Source organism: Oreochromis niloticus, linkage group LG3 (genome assembly GCF_001858045.2).
Source record: "Oreochromis niloticus isolate F11D_XX linkage group LG3, O_niloticus_UMD_NMBU, whole genome shotgun sequence".
NCBI lineage: Eukaryota > Metazoa > Chordata > Actinopteri > Cichliformes > Cichlidae > Oreochromis > Oreochromis niloticus.
Window position 1 is genome coordinate 80,991,353 of NC_031967.2, and position 15,758 is coordinate 81,007,110.

A 15,758-nucleotide genomic window follows, 5' to 3' on the forward strand; every position below is an offset into this window, starting at 1 on the left:
CATAATTCAACTACTTTAATTACATATATAAGGTAACATATGATAACAGAATAATCTCACACTATACATGCAGCTTCCTAAACGTAACATTCAGGTTTATTCACTACAGCTCCAGAAATCAGAGCTACCTCATCAGATCCAAGTGTGACATCAGCTGACACTCTTTACAGGAGATTCCATCTGAACTCTGTGGAGCCTGATCTCAAGGTTTTTAAGTCTGACCCTGAAACCAGAAGAGGATCTTTCTCTCTCTTCAGATTCATTGTGATCCAGTGATTTCAGTCCTGCATGATCAGGCTGATGTTTGCACAGAGCAGATAATGAAGTGAATGTTTTTGCACATTGGTAACAGTGAAACAGTTTATTTACAGTGTGGGATCGTTTGTGTTCGGAGTATGAACTGAGATTCCTGAAGCTCTTGTCACACTGGTCACAGCTGAAGTTCACTTCCATGTGTGTACGTTCATGTTTGTTACGATGACCTGATTGTGAGAAGCTTGTGTCACAGTGTCTGCACTTGTATGGTGTCTCTCCTGTGCGGATTCGCTTATGCTTTTTCATTAAGCTCATGTCCAGTGGTGAAGGATGACCCACACTGGTCACAGATGTGCTTTTTGACCCCACTATGGAAGAGTTCATGTATTTTTAATGTACTTGGTGTGTGGAAGCCTCTCCCACATTCTTTGCAGTAGTTCATTTTGTCTCCAGTGTGGCTACACAACCCGTTCTCACTCCCGACGCGTAAAATACTGACGATTTGTCACGTCCCTTAACTTCTCATGCTGACGCTGAAGGTACCCTTCCACGTTTTTATGCGACGCTGTGGGTTGTCAATTCATTCCAATATGAAGCCGCTCTCGGCGATCAGAGACGCTTCGAGCAGAGGCTCCAGCCATCTATTTACTCCAATAATAACCCCGTCACGGCGAAACGTGACGCCTTGAAGTACAATCTAACTGGAAAACCGGGGACCCTCTCCGCGAACGGGTTTTTCTCCCTAATTTAATGCTTTCTTTTAATGACATCGTTAACATTTCTCAACAAAAACACATGAAAGTAACACTGATAATTCAACAATAAAATCGCTTCATTTTCCAAAGTGATTCACGATCTGAAAGTGCGCAGATTTAACGTACATAATCCTTGGTTGGGTTTATTATTTTTATTTCACACGTAAAACACATTTATAGTTTTATTCACCACTCCTGTTAGTTTTGGATGCGCTCGGCTCCAACCAATCAGACGCAACCGGTGTAAGCAAAGGATGATGGGAGAACGGAGAGACCCGTTTATAAGAATAAGAAAAGGAGGCGGAGTTGATTGATTCAAATGCAGGTATGTAAAAAATACATATATTTAGAGTAATAGCTTGATGTGTGTTTCAAAGGGTTTTTTTCACAAAAGCTTCAAACAAACGGGGTGACTGATCTCAGAAACGATTTAATGCATTTAAAAATGGCTACAGCTACCGTCAGCATGCTTGCTAGGTAGAGTACGGTAACGACTACACGTGGCTGGTGCAGCATTAGCCATTTAATCCAACGATGATCATTAAATCTATTATAAACATTTAAGGACTTGTGTGTTGTAAAAGAGCCTCACATGGTGTGTAAAGCAGTTTTTGCGCTAACAGTTCTGCTAGCTCTTTACAAACCTATGATGCTAACGTTAATTGCTAACGTTAACCTGAGCGCTAAGCTTCAAGCTGCTGACGAACTCCGTCAAGACATGCAGGTAACCTTTTTTTTTTTTGTAAATGTGATCTACTGGAAACAAACGTTAAAGAGGGGACACACTTGTCTTATTGTACGTATTAAACGTTATATTATTTGATATATTTATTATAAATTTTATATATCTGTATATATGTTTCAGTAAGTAAATATTCTTCAATCTCTTTTTCCCCCATTTTCCGCAGATCAGCATCAATGTCCACATGAAGAACCTAGTTATGTTGCCAGTGTCAACCCAACAAAAGGCACTTTCACAATATATAAAAGAAGGTATTCCTTTTTTAAAGTTTACTTTTATATTTGTTGTTATAGTTGTGTTAGGCAGGGCTTTTGTGCAGTCCTAAGAAACATACTGCCTAGAGTGTTTTTCACTTTGTGGAAGGGTTTCTTTCTTTCTTTATTTTTTCTGTTAGTGTATGGAACTGAGGTGCTTCGTCAGGAGCTGCTTCAGTTGTTGGAGGATGGAGAAGAGGACGCAGCCATGACTTGTGAGACGGCGTCTGAGTCAGCTGCTACTCACTAGGAGATCAGAAACATGGTGTCCTTGCAAAAGTGGAAAGAGGCCAGGCCTTGTCTTATAGACAATATGTTAGCTACTCTGGATCCACTGTCACACCGTGTGTGTCAGTGTGGCAAACAAGTAGTTGTGAGGTGTCTGGACTGCCTTCCTCTTCCATTCCTTTGTGCTGAGTGTGATATTGCAGTTCACACACGCTTTGTCCTGCACAACCGAGAGGCAGTAACAGGAGGGTTTTTGCAGCCTTCATCAGAGTTTCACAAGCCAATAGGTACGGTTTTTAATCCTATGCATTTCTTGCTATGTACTATGAGTGGGTGCTGTTATTGTATCATGTATTGTGTATCATTTAATTTCAAATTCTTTTTATATATATTGTGTGTTTTTAATGTTAGTTCGGCTGTTGCCTGTGCAAAGGCCAGACCATGTGTGTGACTGCCCAGCAGGTAACGTTGAGGTTTCACCCGGCGCAGTTGTGGCTCTTGTAACCATAAATGGTAAGTTGCCCTTTTGTCACACAGTACATACACAATAGATGTGTTTGCAGGTTTTAGTGCAAATTGTACATTGCTATCATCATTGTTTATTTATATAGCACTTTAAAAACACACAAGGCTGACCAAAGTGCTGAACAATAGAAACATAATAGATACATCTATAAGAATTGCTATCTTGTTTTGAATTACCCTCGGCCCGCAGTATATGTGGGCACCTGTCAAAGGTCATTTGGATTTACCAGACCGCTTTGAAAACAACATGAAATCTTCACAACATGAAAAAAATGAATGCTTTGACCCACGACTGAATTTATCTTTATCCTTCCTAAAGGCTGTTATAACCTTGCACTGCCAGTGGTGAGCTGCACCAGCTGTGACCTAATGTGGTCCCCCTCAGTTAAGGACATCCTGGGTAGTGGATATTGGCCTGGCACCTTAAATTTCTGCACCCTGTTTTCAATGGATGTCTTTCAGTCTTTCTATGACATTAAGAAGGCTGCACCAGGGATGTCACTTAAGGCATTTGTCAAAATGCTGGATGAAAGAACAGCCCATTTTGGAAGGGTGAGTTTCTAAATTTGTCACGTTTAAGGAAATTGTGCAAATCAATGTTTATGATGACTGTCTGTGAATATTCTGTTGTTTGTCCTCTACTTAAAAGACTGGCCGAATATCAGCTGATGCCTTCAGTAAAAGCTTTGTGGAGTGGAGTGCTGTTTGAGATGGACAGGATGTGCAAGGAGCCATGCGTTAGCTGCCCTGCCTGCACTCCAGACGTGCTTGCCGTCTCAGTTGATGGAAACTGTAAGCTTTATCGCTTTCAATCTAATGCAAGGTACGTTATGCATTGTGTACATAAATCAAATATGGCTTTGTAGAAAAAAAGTATTTTGATGTTTCTTTTCAAACAACTGTCACTGTGTCCGTTCAGCACTTCAGAGCAGGGGAACTTTGAAGGTGTTTTCATTGAAAAAGATGAGGAAGTTGCTGAGTTTATGAAATACATCCAGAGACACACAAATGAGGTAAGAGACTCATATATATATTAGTGCTGTCAGCATTAATCTTGTTAAAATGACGTTAACGCCATAACCGTGTGTGTGTGTGTGTGTGTGTGTGTGTGTGTGTGTGTTATAAATACATATGGATGGGTGGATATTTATTTTATTTTTCTCTTGGTGTTGTTATAATACTATTTACTTTACTTTTTCTTAATGTATACTTAATTTTAGCGTCCCAGGACATATTACGTTCCTTTGCTCCGATGTGTCCTGTAAATATTTCCCATATTTAATCAAGGTGGCTCAGCTGAGGAACCTCTTGTCAATGCGTCCTTTTCTCTCCGTCATGCATGCAAAGGCTCTCATTTGGAAATGCGAGGTATACTGCAGCTTGTAGTTTTGGATTAGTTTGAGACATTTTGTTATAAGGTTGAATGAATTCAGCAGTCATGTATTGTGACCTCCTTTCTACAGATCAAATGGGGAGGTGCGTTTCAGGATGGGGCCGGTTCTACAACAGGAAAAGAGGTGGGACAAGTAAACAGTTTCCTGTCTAGGGCGGCCACTGAAGTACATGTCTAAAGCAGGTATGTGTGTGTGTGTGTGAGATTCCACTCAGTCTCCTGCTCATTAATTCTTATTTTTATACGAACTGAAATGCAGGGTGAACAGACATGCTGACCCTCCTGGCTTTGGGGTGGAACAAAAGGAAAGTGGAACAACTGGGCCGCAGTTTGAGCCAGAGATATCTCAAGGTGATTTTTTTTTTTTCCAACACCCATTTTAATGTGTGTGGTAATGGGGGAAAAACACCTGTACTCTAAAAACATCAATGTGATTAACATTTATTAATGTATTCTTAGATCATACGGATCCTTAGAGAACAAGTGGAGAGCCTGAATGCGACCAAAAATGAGCTGGGTGTGGATGACGACACACTGCAGCAATGGGTGGCCGATGTGCAGAAATGGGCTGAAGGTGAGTCTCAATATAACGCACTCGTGTATAACAATAGGACCCACCATGGCCTCATTAAAGAACTTAAGGTAGAATTAATATCTTTCTGACAGTGTCAACAAACAAAGAAAAATAAGCCTTGTAAAAGTGGAATTTATGGCAGAGTTGTTGCGTTTCATCAAATTGGATTGAACCTGGGTTGAAATGATGTCGTACTAGTTGGTTTTATAAACCTGAACACCGACATACTTGTTATCTAATGATAATGCAGCACATGAAGGCTACAGATGTCTTATAATGAATATCATCAAGTCAGTGATTACAGAGTCCACTGTAGTTTGGTGACTGTTACTCATCCTGTATTCTGATTAATATTCCTCTCACTTAGAAACTGATCAAACTGATGGCAGCCTTGGAGCGTTGCAGGCACGAATAGAGGAGCTTGTCGTCATCATCAGAGTGCGAACACAAGGTTTTTACAGACAAAATGGTACGTCCCAGTTTCTTTGAAATGGACCGTTTGATACTTAGTTTGTACAGCTACTTTGTAAACAGAATAAAATCAGATCCAGGTTTGTTTAACCTGGATGTGATGCGTGTTCTAGCAAACAAATTGATGAGTGTAGATTAAAATGTAAATATATACATTATGTGAAGGTGTGAATTTTTTATGATCATTTACAGATAGCAACAAGAGGCGACACAGAATTCGCAAGGTCATCTTAGATGAGAAGAAACGCTTGGCGGCTGCTGTTGACGACCACAACAAGCTTGCTGAACCAACAAAGCAAATTGTATCCAGTGATGCCCTCATCCAGACCGACATTTGGCTCTGGCAGAGCACAAGTGAACGTAAGCTCTTGATTTATAAATACCCTTTTTAAACAAACTCCCAGTATCTGAGCAGTAGTTGAATGTTTTGTTCTTGAGTCATAACGTGCTACTATGTTTTCCCATCTGATGTTGTTAAACTGTAGCTGCTGCAGACCTCCAGACAAAGAGAAAGGTCTTTGAGAAGGTGATGGCTGTGAGGCGCCTGAGAGAGGAGGAGATGATCCTTTGCAGGGAGATGCGGCATCACTGGACAGTGTTGCGAATGCGATCTGTGGTGTTGGACAATCTCCTCAGACTGTAAGCACATCTTTTATTTATTAATTATTTGATGAATCGATTGAAAATAAGAGCAGATGCTAAAGTCTTACTGGATCTTTTACCGATATCTAGATTGCTAGCTAACACTGCCTTCTCCCTTTAAAAAAAAGTTTAATTACAGGATCCTAATTCCTTGTGTTTATGAGGTGAGGGGGTTTTTTTTTGTTGGTGTTTTTTTTACTTCACTTATATTTATTTGTTTTGTTCTTTTTACAGCCTCCCTTGTTGGCATGTCGGAGGATGCACAGAAGGGACTCCATAGCCTGGTTTTAAAAAAACAAAGTGAACTGAAAGCTGAAATGCTCAAAGTAAAGGACATGTACAAGAGAATCCTCAGCCTCCAACCACTCCTGGAAATGGACTCGGAGGAGGAGGAGGACATTCCAGACGATGCCACTGAGCGTGATTTGAGCACTTCTGATGAAGACTGATTGTGTCATCCTTGATGTTATTTTTGGTAAAATAAAAAGTTAATCACATCTCTGTTTAATGTGATTTTTCAACAGACATTTTACATTTTGAGAAGAAAAATGGAATTTCCTTGGTGCAGTTGTTTACCCATAATCATGCTTTCCCATGTAATTTAATGACTAGTGTACATGTTCAGATAGACTAATATAATTTAATTCATGGAATGCTTTCTGGGCTGCTCAAATTACCACAGAATTTAAAAGCACCAGGCAGCAAACTCACAAGGACAGTTTTGTTCAGTGTTTTGTCGAAGAAATCAACAAGTACAATTGAAATGTTTGCTGTAGTGATGTGTTTGTTAAGAAGCATGCCAGCACACTGGTGAACTGACAGTCCCAGAATGCACCCGAGCCACTGACTCTCACAAGAGCAAATGAAATTGCTTATCTAGAAAGACAACCGTCATCAAAGAATAAGTAAAAGAATAGGAAACTAACGGTAAGGGAAGGTACTGTGCGGTAGGAAAGAAAGGCCAGAGCCGTGCAAAATGACCTCCAGCAGGCCACAAATGTGCACGTCTGCTCAAATGGTCAGAAACGGACTCCATGAGGGCCCGACGTCCACAGGTGAGGGTTGTGCTTGCAGCCCAACACCGTGCAGGATGTTTGGCATTTGCCAGAGAACACAAAGATTGGCAACTTTGCCTCTGGTGCCCTGTGCTCCTCACAGATGAAAGCAGGTTCACACTGAGCACTTGTGACAGAGTCTGGAGACGCCGTGGAGAACCTTCTGCTGCCTGCAACATCCTACAGCATGCCGGTTTGGCAGTGGGTCAGTTTTGGTGTGGGGTGGCATCTCTTTGGGGACCGCACAGCCCTCCATATGTTTGGGAGAGGTAGCCTGACTGCCATTAGGTACTGAGATGAGATCTTCAGGCCCCTTGTGAGACCATATGCTGGTGCGGTTGGCCCCGGGTTCCTCCTAATGCAAGACAATGCTAGACCTCATGTGGCTGGAGTGTGTCAGCAGTTCCTGCAAGACGAAGGCATTGATGCTGTGGACTGGCCCACCCGTTCCCCAGACCTGAATGCAATTGAGGACATCTGGGACATCATGTCTCGCTCCATCCACCAACTGCAGCACAAAATGTCCAGGAGTCTGGGAGGAGATCCCTCAGGAGAGCATCTGCCACTTCATCAGGAGCATGCCCAGGTGTTGTAGGGAGGTCATACAGGCATGTGGAGGCCACACAGACTAGTGAGCCTCATTTTGACGTGTTTTAAGGACATTACATAAAACCAGATTAATGATTCTGTATTGCATTGATCAAGGAATCAACCCAATAGGAGCTAAAGGAATCCTCTTGACATTACTTCACTCAGTAAGTTTATATTATGTTTAATGTGCATTTTCTGCATCAGTTTAGAACATATAACATGTTAGCACTCCCTGGTCCTTTTTGGAGACAGATCCTGAGGCAGCAGGCAGCTATGGAGAACTCGTGTCAGCTGTGGTAATTAAGTAATACTTTGATTTAATATTGATTTCATGACAACTATCCTCAGGCACATATTCCTGGATACATATAATGACATAACTCCCATTTTGAAATCATTGCCTTCTTTGATCTTATCAAATTATTGTCATAGATATGAAAATAATGATTGAAACAGAATAATCCATTGAAGTCTCCATCATCATCCAAGATCACTGTTATTATTCAGATTATTTTATCTCTATTTTCCTCTAGAATGTTTTGAAAATCAGCATTTGATAATAGACTTTTTAAAAGTTTATTTTGATCCTATTGTTTACGTGTGTAATTACATTTTTATTGAAATAATGACAGGAAAACCCTTAATCAAATTGTGTCTTTGGTATCTAATAATAATATTAACAACAATAATGTTACATATGCAATATGTACCCAATAATAATGTGTAAACAAACAAGAAAAAATTTCAATTATTTTCTAATACCCTGTGTATAAAAACCACATATGACCACAACTCCAAATGTGCACTTGTCACTGCATCTAAACATGACATATTGCAAAAGGTAGAAACATATAATATACAATATGTTCTGAAGCTGCTACTGGTGCAGTTAACTTTACTTTAGGCTCCCATACACAGTACTGCTGACCCTAATCACCTCATACAAGATGTTACTTACTTTACTTGAAACAAATTAGAGAGTGAAACAGAGACTGACACTGGCTGAAATGTATAGTAAATATTTTATTTTGAACTTTTATGCTGAACTACAAACTGAACTGTGCGATCGTACACAGGGATCTGGTTTACTGTGTGTAAAACTGCGCAGATTCTCATGTGTCATCCCACACTTTGCCACTGTCAGGAGAAAAACATAACAAACAACAACGACAACCACCACACACAAAATAGGATAATTTAGGTTGTGACATATGACAATTTTTTAGGATGAAATATTTTCTATATTCATGTCATGCTTTATACACCTTCATTGTAATATAAACTAATCAAATCAAGTCAGAGAGTAATAATATATGGAGTAGATGTCAAGCAGGACCACAGCAGCAGCCACGAGCCATCGGAACCTGCTGGATGAGAGAGCACAGAAACTCCAGGGAAGAAGTTTAGTTAGTAACATGCATGAACTGCATTACTGAGACAAGTACGTTTACAGATGGTGAGGGAGAGGGGAAAGTTTTCAGTAAAAGGAGACGTGACTGCATCTTCAACCAATACTGAGCCTGCATAACCCTGAAAGAGACAGACAGACAGAGGAGAGAGAGAGAGAGAGAGAGAGAGGGGGAGGGGGGACTAACCCCCAGCAGTCTGGTCCTATGACAGCATAACTAAGGGCTGACCTGAACCAGCCCTAACTATAAGCTCTATAAAGAAGTAAAGTCTTATGCCTACTCTTAAAAGTGTTGACCATGTCCACCTCCAAATCTCATAATGGACTTTGGAGGTGGACAGCTATCAAGCTCCTCACAGAAGAGCAGCTTGATTGCTAAAAGCTCTCAATTTACTTTAGTCCAAATACATGAATTCAAATTGAGGTGATAACTATTTATCAACAATATGAATGTCTGTTCCCGTTGTTACTACATACCATGTTAAGCAGGGCTTCCACTTGACTTTAACTTCTTCTTTTTCCTGAAAAACATGATATAAACAAACAGTTAATTAAGAAAGACATGCAAGTTGCATACAAAAAGGAGCTTATAAACATTTGTGTACTATTGAATGGCTCAATATATTATACAATTAGTTTACAAAAACATAAGAACCACTACAATGCTTGTACTGCCAGCATCGAGTGCATGTCAGCAAAGCAACACTGCTTACATTGTGGCTCACAAGCAAAACTAACTGAAGCAGATGTTACTGAATGGGAAGGAGCACCTCCACATCAATCACTCCTTCTGAGCATGATGTCAGGAGGACTTTAAAGAACGTAAACACTAGGAAGGCAGCGTGACCAGGTTGTATCAGGTGGTATGTTCCTATTTAATGCCCTACTTGGAGCGAAATCCAGACTCAATGGCTGAATTAGCGTAGATTCATCAAACACAAAAGCTTATGGATAGTCAGTCAGGCACAGTTCAAATCCGGGAAGTCCAAAGACGCAAACAAATCTGCACAACAGCAGGCTAAATTACTTACATTTACAACTCTCCTGTCTACTATCTCTTCATATTTGAAAATCTTCTGTGTACGGTGTTTTTGGCATTCTGAAAAATAACAAATGAAATATTTACATGATGTCTGTAAAACTGGAGAAAATGCAAAAATTAAGAAAAAGAAAACTTAACAAACTTAACGAACCAGTCATGTATTTCGTACATTTACAATACCGTAACATCTAACCTTTCCTTGTCCTTTTTTTGTTTGGGACATCCGAGGTGTACGCCGTAGAAATTGAGGGAAATGCAGGAAGCGGAGATGAAGAGGAGGATGCAGGAGGCTGACAGAGGGAAGATGTTGGTTCAGGCTCTAAATGAAGAATAAATTGGTCCAGCATCGACACTGTCAGCAGAGGATGGTCCAGCTGCTGGTGTAGAACTTTTAGCAGGAGGTGAAGCTTGTAATTCTGCAAAATTTTAAATATTAAATATTCATTAAAATGGGTTGAAAAATGTACAGTACACATAAACACATAATAAGTAGTGATTTGCATGTTTTCAGTTAGGTTTTTACTAAAGTTACAACTTGTAAATATTGGCATCAAATAAGTCATCTCACACACTCTCACTGACCCAAATCATTCAGTACAAGTGCCCTCGGGGGTAGTGTGACATCTGTAGTGCTTTTCTACATTGTACATTAATAAATTAATGAGTGTGACTATAAATCCAGATAGCTAATGACTTTTGTTATACTAGAAAGTCTCGAAGAGAATTATCAGGTCTGGTTTTCGAGAAGATTTTTAAAATTACATTTTTATATATATGAGTGTGAAAGACCATACTATACACACACACACACACACACATACAAAATTGTTCAGGTGGGTAACACCAGAGGTTCAGTATGGCTAGCTTTGGTGATGTGAACGCCACATGGGGAGGTAATACGACATATATAACACTATTTTCATGTTAGCAACAGGACATGTAGGGCAGCTGTCACCTCACAGCAAGAAGGTTACTGGTCTGAACCTTGGCTCAATAATAGAATAGAATAGAACAAAATAGAGTAGAGTAGAATAGAATAGAATAGAATAGAATAGAATAGAATAGCTGGTGACTGTTAACTATCCTCATCTTCACCATCTTGTTTGTCTCTATATCTCGTGGTGAACTGCCTACTTATGTAAGGTGTACAATGAGTATCACCCAAAGACAGCTAGGATAGGCTACCTGATAAGGACACAGATAATGGACAAAGCATATCTTACTTCTCAGAAGGTGTTCATAAAGTTTCCTCATCTTCATGAGGATGTCACATGCAGCACCATCTGCTGGCTCTATGTGATCACGTCCCCTACTATACGGCCCTTTCGGTCAAACTGTCCAAGAAACAGAATTGGCTGGAAGCCCAGGGCATGTAGTTTTGAAACCTGCAAGAACAACAAAGAAAAACATCTGCAGCCAGTCTTTCATGTAAGCAAATTGATGTATAACAAACCTTTAAGTTTCACATCTTTGGTGTTTTATTGTTGTAAATAGTTAAAAAGTAATTATGGTAACCAAACCTGTAAATTAATGATAAAATCCATCTTGAAATGTTTTGTCTCTCAGTTAATAGCCGATTAAATTAGAAATCAGAAGTAGCTTAAATGAAAATAGTTTTTTCTAGTTTGATGTCTTTAGTGTTTAGTGTCTTTGATGTTATTCTGATGTGAATAACTTTTTTATTTATGCTCTTTTATAAATAAATGTTATGTGTATATACATGTCTTGTTAGTTTCTTACTTCATGATATACAAGAAAACATTGACAACTGTGATTAATAAAGAACCACTTATTAGAGCTGACCTTACTGATAACTGGGCTGAATTAACCACCCTGCTCGCATTTCTGTTTTTATTTTATTTTAACAGAGGCAGCCCAGTTGCTGTTCTTGTTTTTTTTTTTTCAATCCCTCCTTTACGTTCAGGCTGCCCAGGCATCCACTGCATGTCTTCCTGTTGCAGGTGTTTGGAGCCTGACAGGAAGGGCATGGTTTGGTTTTTTGGCTTTGTCATTTCTGCAAATGAAAATGGAACATGTAGGGATTATTTCAGGTCTGTTTTGGTGAAATGGTTACAAAAATAATTTGTGACCAAAGAAATAACTTGTATTACGAGGCAGTATTACACCACATTTAGAAAAAAAAAATCAATTACGAGATTAAAGTCGTTAATATTGAGTTAATTACGAGAATAGGGTTTAAAAAATGAATTAATTAGAGAAAAGATACATTGCTAAAATAGAGCAGTACTAAGATTAGCTGGGTGGCCAAGCAAGTGTCTTACACATGAGAATACGTCACAAAAAAAATTAAACCTTTGCAGAAGTAGTTCTCTTGGTACACAGACTGCTCTGTGAAAACATTTCAAGTTTAATATCAGCTGATTAATATTTCAGTGAACATGCAAATTACCCACAGTTTATCACAACTTACCTAGCTAAGAACTGCCTCGTGTCGAGTCGAAAAATTCGCTGGACCGTGAGTTGAAAGATCCATTTACTACGACTCCCAAGATGCATTGCAGTAAAAACCATCCAATCGCCTTGCTTAAGATCTGTTGACGTGTCGCTGAAGGCACGCTGTAGATAAATATTGCAAAAAATGAAATAAAATAAAATAAAAAAATAAAATTTGCAATTTGTAATTACATAATTAAACACTGGGCCAGTTTATTTTCGTATTATCGCTGGTTATTATTTTAGAGTAAATAAAGGAATAACGGGTAGCACCAAGCTGTTGATTATCTTCATTTCCATAGCAACGGTGCTTGAGGCTTATGGGTAGTGTGCAGTTACGGGATTAGTGCGCTGTTAGTGTAAATTGGTCTGATTGGTTGGAGCCGAGCGCATCCAAAACTAACAGGAGTGGTGAATAAAACTATAAATGAGTTTTACGTGTGAAATAAAAATAATAAACCCAACCAAGGATTATGTACGTTAAATCTGCGCACTTTCAGATCGTGAATCACTTTGGAAAATGAAGCGATTTTATTGTTGAATTATCAGTGTTACTTTCATGTGTTTTTGTTGAGAAATGTTAACGATTTCATTAAAAGAAAGCATTAAATTAGGGAGAAAAACCCGTTCGCGGAGAGGGTCCCCGGTTTTCCAGTTAGATTGTACTTCAAGGCGTCACGTTTCGCCGTGACGGGGTTATTATTGGAGTAAATAGATGGCTGGAGCCTCTGCTCGAAGCGTCTCTGATCGCCGAGAGCGGCTTCATATTGGAATGAATTGACAACCCACAGCGTCGCATAAAAACGTGGAAGGGTACCTTCAGCGTCAGCATGAGAAGTTAAGGGACGTGACAAATCGTCAGTATTTTACGCGTCGGGAGTGAGAACGGGTTGGGCTACATTGATGTGTTTTTAGGTCCTGTTGATGATTGAAGTTTTTCACAAAGGTCACAGAGAAACTCTTTCCCACCACCACAGTGACGACAGGGTTGAGAAATGGATCCATGTGCTTTGCTCCACTTCTAAACAAAGACAGTGTGAGTCAGGGAATTCCTTCAACATTTTTAACCTGAATGTTGCCTGAAATAAAGAGCATCTCTGCCAACGTCCAATTACATTTTACTCTTTACATTACAACACTCAGCTTACTGAGAGAAAATGAGTCTTCATTTTTCCAAACAGTTCGTTCAGTATAACTCCATAAGTTTACTGATCAGACTTGTTCCAAACACTCAGGTTAAAATTACAAGATAAAAAACTAAATACATCCTCACAGTAACTGCACTTGTAGAGTTACTTTCAGGTGTGCAGGGTTCGTACGCTTTTTTCAGGGTCAAATTCAAGCACTTTTTAAGCACTTTCAAGTAGGGCTGCTCCATTAATCGAATTTTAATCGTGATTATCATTTCTGCCATAATCGAGCAGGATTCAAGGTCCCTTTTTAAGCTTTTCTACTATAACAGATGAGAACAGCACAGGGATAAACCTGCAGGTCTGACAGCAGGTGTGTCACTCAGCGTTTCCACTGCAACCTGCCTTTGGTGGCTTTTTTGCAGCACCTTTGACATTCACTAGTAGAACAATCATTTCTCCAGCCAGTTTGATAGCCAGCAAAATAATAATCAGAATTTTAAAAAAATAGCATGTGTAACATACGCGTAGTGGAAAATTATTTACTAGGACTCACCTATCAGGTGAGCGGAGAGCACAAACGCCATTATTGTTTTCCATCAAAAACTCATTAAAACAGCGACCTACAGGTATGTTAGCGCACTCATCCCCGACTGTCCAGGGGAGGGGCGTGGTCACATATTGAAACAGATGCAAGGCAGCCCAGGCGAGGAAATTTTGCTTTTGCTTTTTGCGACTCATTTTATTTCTCTATCTGATAAGAAAACTATTCAGTCAGTTAGCTATTTATTGTGAATGAAATACAGTTACATTTTCAAGCACTTTTAAGCACCACATTTGAAATTCAACCACTTTTCAAACCTTGAAAAGACAACATTAGAATTCAAGCATTTCCAACAATTTCAAGAACCCGTACGAACGCCGCTGGGGGTGGATCTGTTTGTGTTTATTCAGCTGATGTGGAGTTTTAAAAGTCTTCTCACACAGGTTACACTTACAAGGTCTCTCCTCAGTGTGGCTAAACATGTGTTGTTGTAACTGTGAATCTGTTGCAAACAGTTTCCCACACTGATCACAGCAGTAAGCATCATTTCCAGTGTGAATCCGGAGGTGACTATTTCGGTAGTGTTTGTCGCTGAAACTTTTTCCACAAAATTCGCAGCTGTACGCCTTAATTCCAGAGTGGGTAACTAGATGCCTCTGTAAACCGACATTATGAGCAAAAGCATTACCACAAAAGCCACAGATGCACTCTTTGACTCCACTGTGGGTGAGTTGGTGTTTTTATAAGTGTGCAGCCAGGGTAAAAGACTTTCCACACAAGTCACAGTTGTACGCTTTAAATCCACTGTGGATGAGCTGGTGTTTTTTTAAGGTTGCAGCCCGGTTAAAAAACTTTCCACACAATTTACAGCTGTAAGGTTTAACTCCACTGTGGATGATTTGGTGTGTTTTTAAGGTTTGAGCCATGGTAAATGACTTTCCACACAAGTCACAGCTGTAAGGTTTAACTCCACTGTGGATGATTTGGTGTGTTTTTAAGTGTGCAGCCCGGTTAAAAGACTTTCCACACAATTTACAGCTGTAAGGTTTAACTCCACTGTGGATGAGTTGGTGTGTTTTTAAGTGTTCAGCCTTGGTAAAAGACTTTCCACACAGGTCACAGCTGTACGCTTTAACTCCACTGTGGATGACTTGGTGTGTTTTTAAGTTCTGAGCCTGGGTAAAAGACTTTCCACACAAGTCACAGCTGTAAGGTTTAACTCCACTGTGGATAAGTTGGTGTGTTTTTAAATGTCCAGCCCTGGTACAATCCTTCCCACACTCATCACAGCTGAAGGTTTTCTCTCCCTTTCTTCTGTGAGGTTTGTCGGCCTCCTGAGAGCGCTGACTTCTCGCTCCATGTTGGTCCTGCAGTGACAGAGATACAAACAGAGGCAGTGAGTGAAATGCAGTCGTGGAACAAACTGAAACTCCCTCCATTGGTGGAATCAAACATGTCAACAAAAACACATTGTAGGTGTGTTACCACCACCTTCTGGTGATAGTATCACATTACAATGATGTGCTACAATGAGAGTTGTAATGAAAACTAGAAAGCGAAAATTTCAGAAGAAATTTTATGTGTGCCTATGCCGCTGCTATTCAGTGTAGTTTGCCATTCATACAGCTACAGAGAGCAAAACTCAGAAGAGCACCCATTCTCCACCATGAACTATGGTAAAAACAAACACCGCTC

General features: G+C 39.8%; 1 protein-coding gene and 1 long non-coding RNA gene across 16 annotated transcripts; one reads left to right on the forward strand and one right to left on the reverse strand.

Annotated features, from left to right (window-relative positions):
* Window positions 1–340: 340 nt before the first annotated feature.
* Window positions 341–6,336, forward strand: LOC102080048 (uncharacterized). 12 transcript variants are annotated; one of them, XM_025905452.1, is made up of 14 exons: window positions 341–2,003; window positions 2,147–2,521; window positions 2,646–2,747; window positions 3,079–3,311; window positions 3,409–3,582; window positions 3,679–3,772; window positions 4,047–4,127; window positions 4,223–4,335; window positions 4,412–4,503; window positions 4,612–4,726; window positions 5,094–5,195; window positions 5,390–5,557; window positions 5,683–5,836; window positions 6,074–6,336. In XM_025905452.1, the coding sequence occupies exons 9-14, from the start codon at window positions 4,423–4,425 to the stop codon at window positions 6,117–6,119; spliced, it is 666 nt and encodes a 221-aa protein (XP_025761237.1). In that variant the 5' UTR covers window positions 341–2,003; window positions 2,147–2,521; window positions 2,646–2,747; window positions 3,079–3,311; window positions 3,409–3,582; window positions 3,679–3,772; window positions 4,047–4,127; window positions 4,223–4,335; window positions 4,412–4,422; the 3' UTR covers window positions 6,120–6,336. The 12 variants fall into 12 exon arrangements, with proteins under 12 accessions (XP_025761237.1, XP_025761238.1, XP_025761230.1 ...); XM_025905453.1 differs by lacking the exon at window positions 4,047–4,127; XM_025905454.1 differs by lacking the exons at window positions 341–2,003; window positions 2,147–2,521 and having other exon boundaries at window positions 2,552–2,696.
* Window positions 6,337–8,412: 2,076 nt separating this feature from the next.
* LOC102080186 (uncharacterized) lies at window positions 8,413–15,305 on the reverse strand. 4 transcript variants are annotated; one of them, XR_002060385.2, is made up of 7 exons: window positions 12,367–14,245; window positions 11,739–11,949; window positions 11,159–11,320; window positions 10,129–10,351; window positions 9,925–9,992; window positions 9,371–9,414; window positions 8,413–8,622 (listed from the first exon to the last, which is right to left on the reverse strand). It is a non-coding gene; the product is annotated as an uncharacterized LOC102080186 (long non-coding RNA). The 4 variants fall into 4 exon arrangements; XR_002060383.2 differs by adding an exon at window positions 15,268–15,305 and having other exon boundaries at window positions 8,489–9,414; window positions 12,367–13,410; XR_002060384.2 differs by adding an exon at window positions 12,249–12,284 and having other exon boundaries at window positions 8,489–9,414; window positions 12,367–14,244.
* Window positions 15,306–15,758: the final 453 nt, after the last annotated feature.

What these genes read in the sequence shown, in the direction of transcription:
- LOC102080048 (XM_025905446.1), top strand. Translation starts at nt 2,269, where the DNA reads ATGGTGTCCTTGCAAAAGTGGAAAGAGGCCAGGCCTTGTCTTATAGAC. An exon ending in GGCTCTTGTAACCATAAATG is followed by an intron (nt 2,748 to 3,078) that starts GTAAGTTGCCCT and finishes TCCTTCCTAAAG; the next exon opens with GCTGTTATAACCTTGCACTG. An exon ending in TCCAGAGACACACAAATGAG is followed by an intron (nt 3,773 to 4,046) that starts GTAAGAGACTCA and finishes TATTTAATCAAG; the next exon opens with GTGGCTCAGCTGAGGAACCT.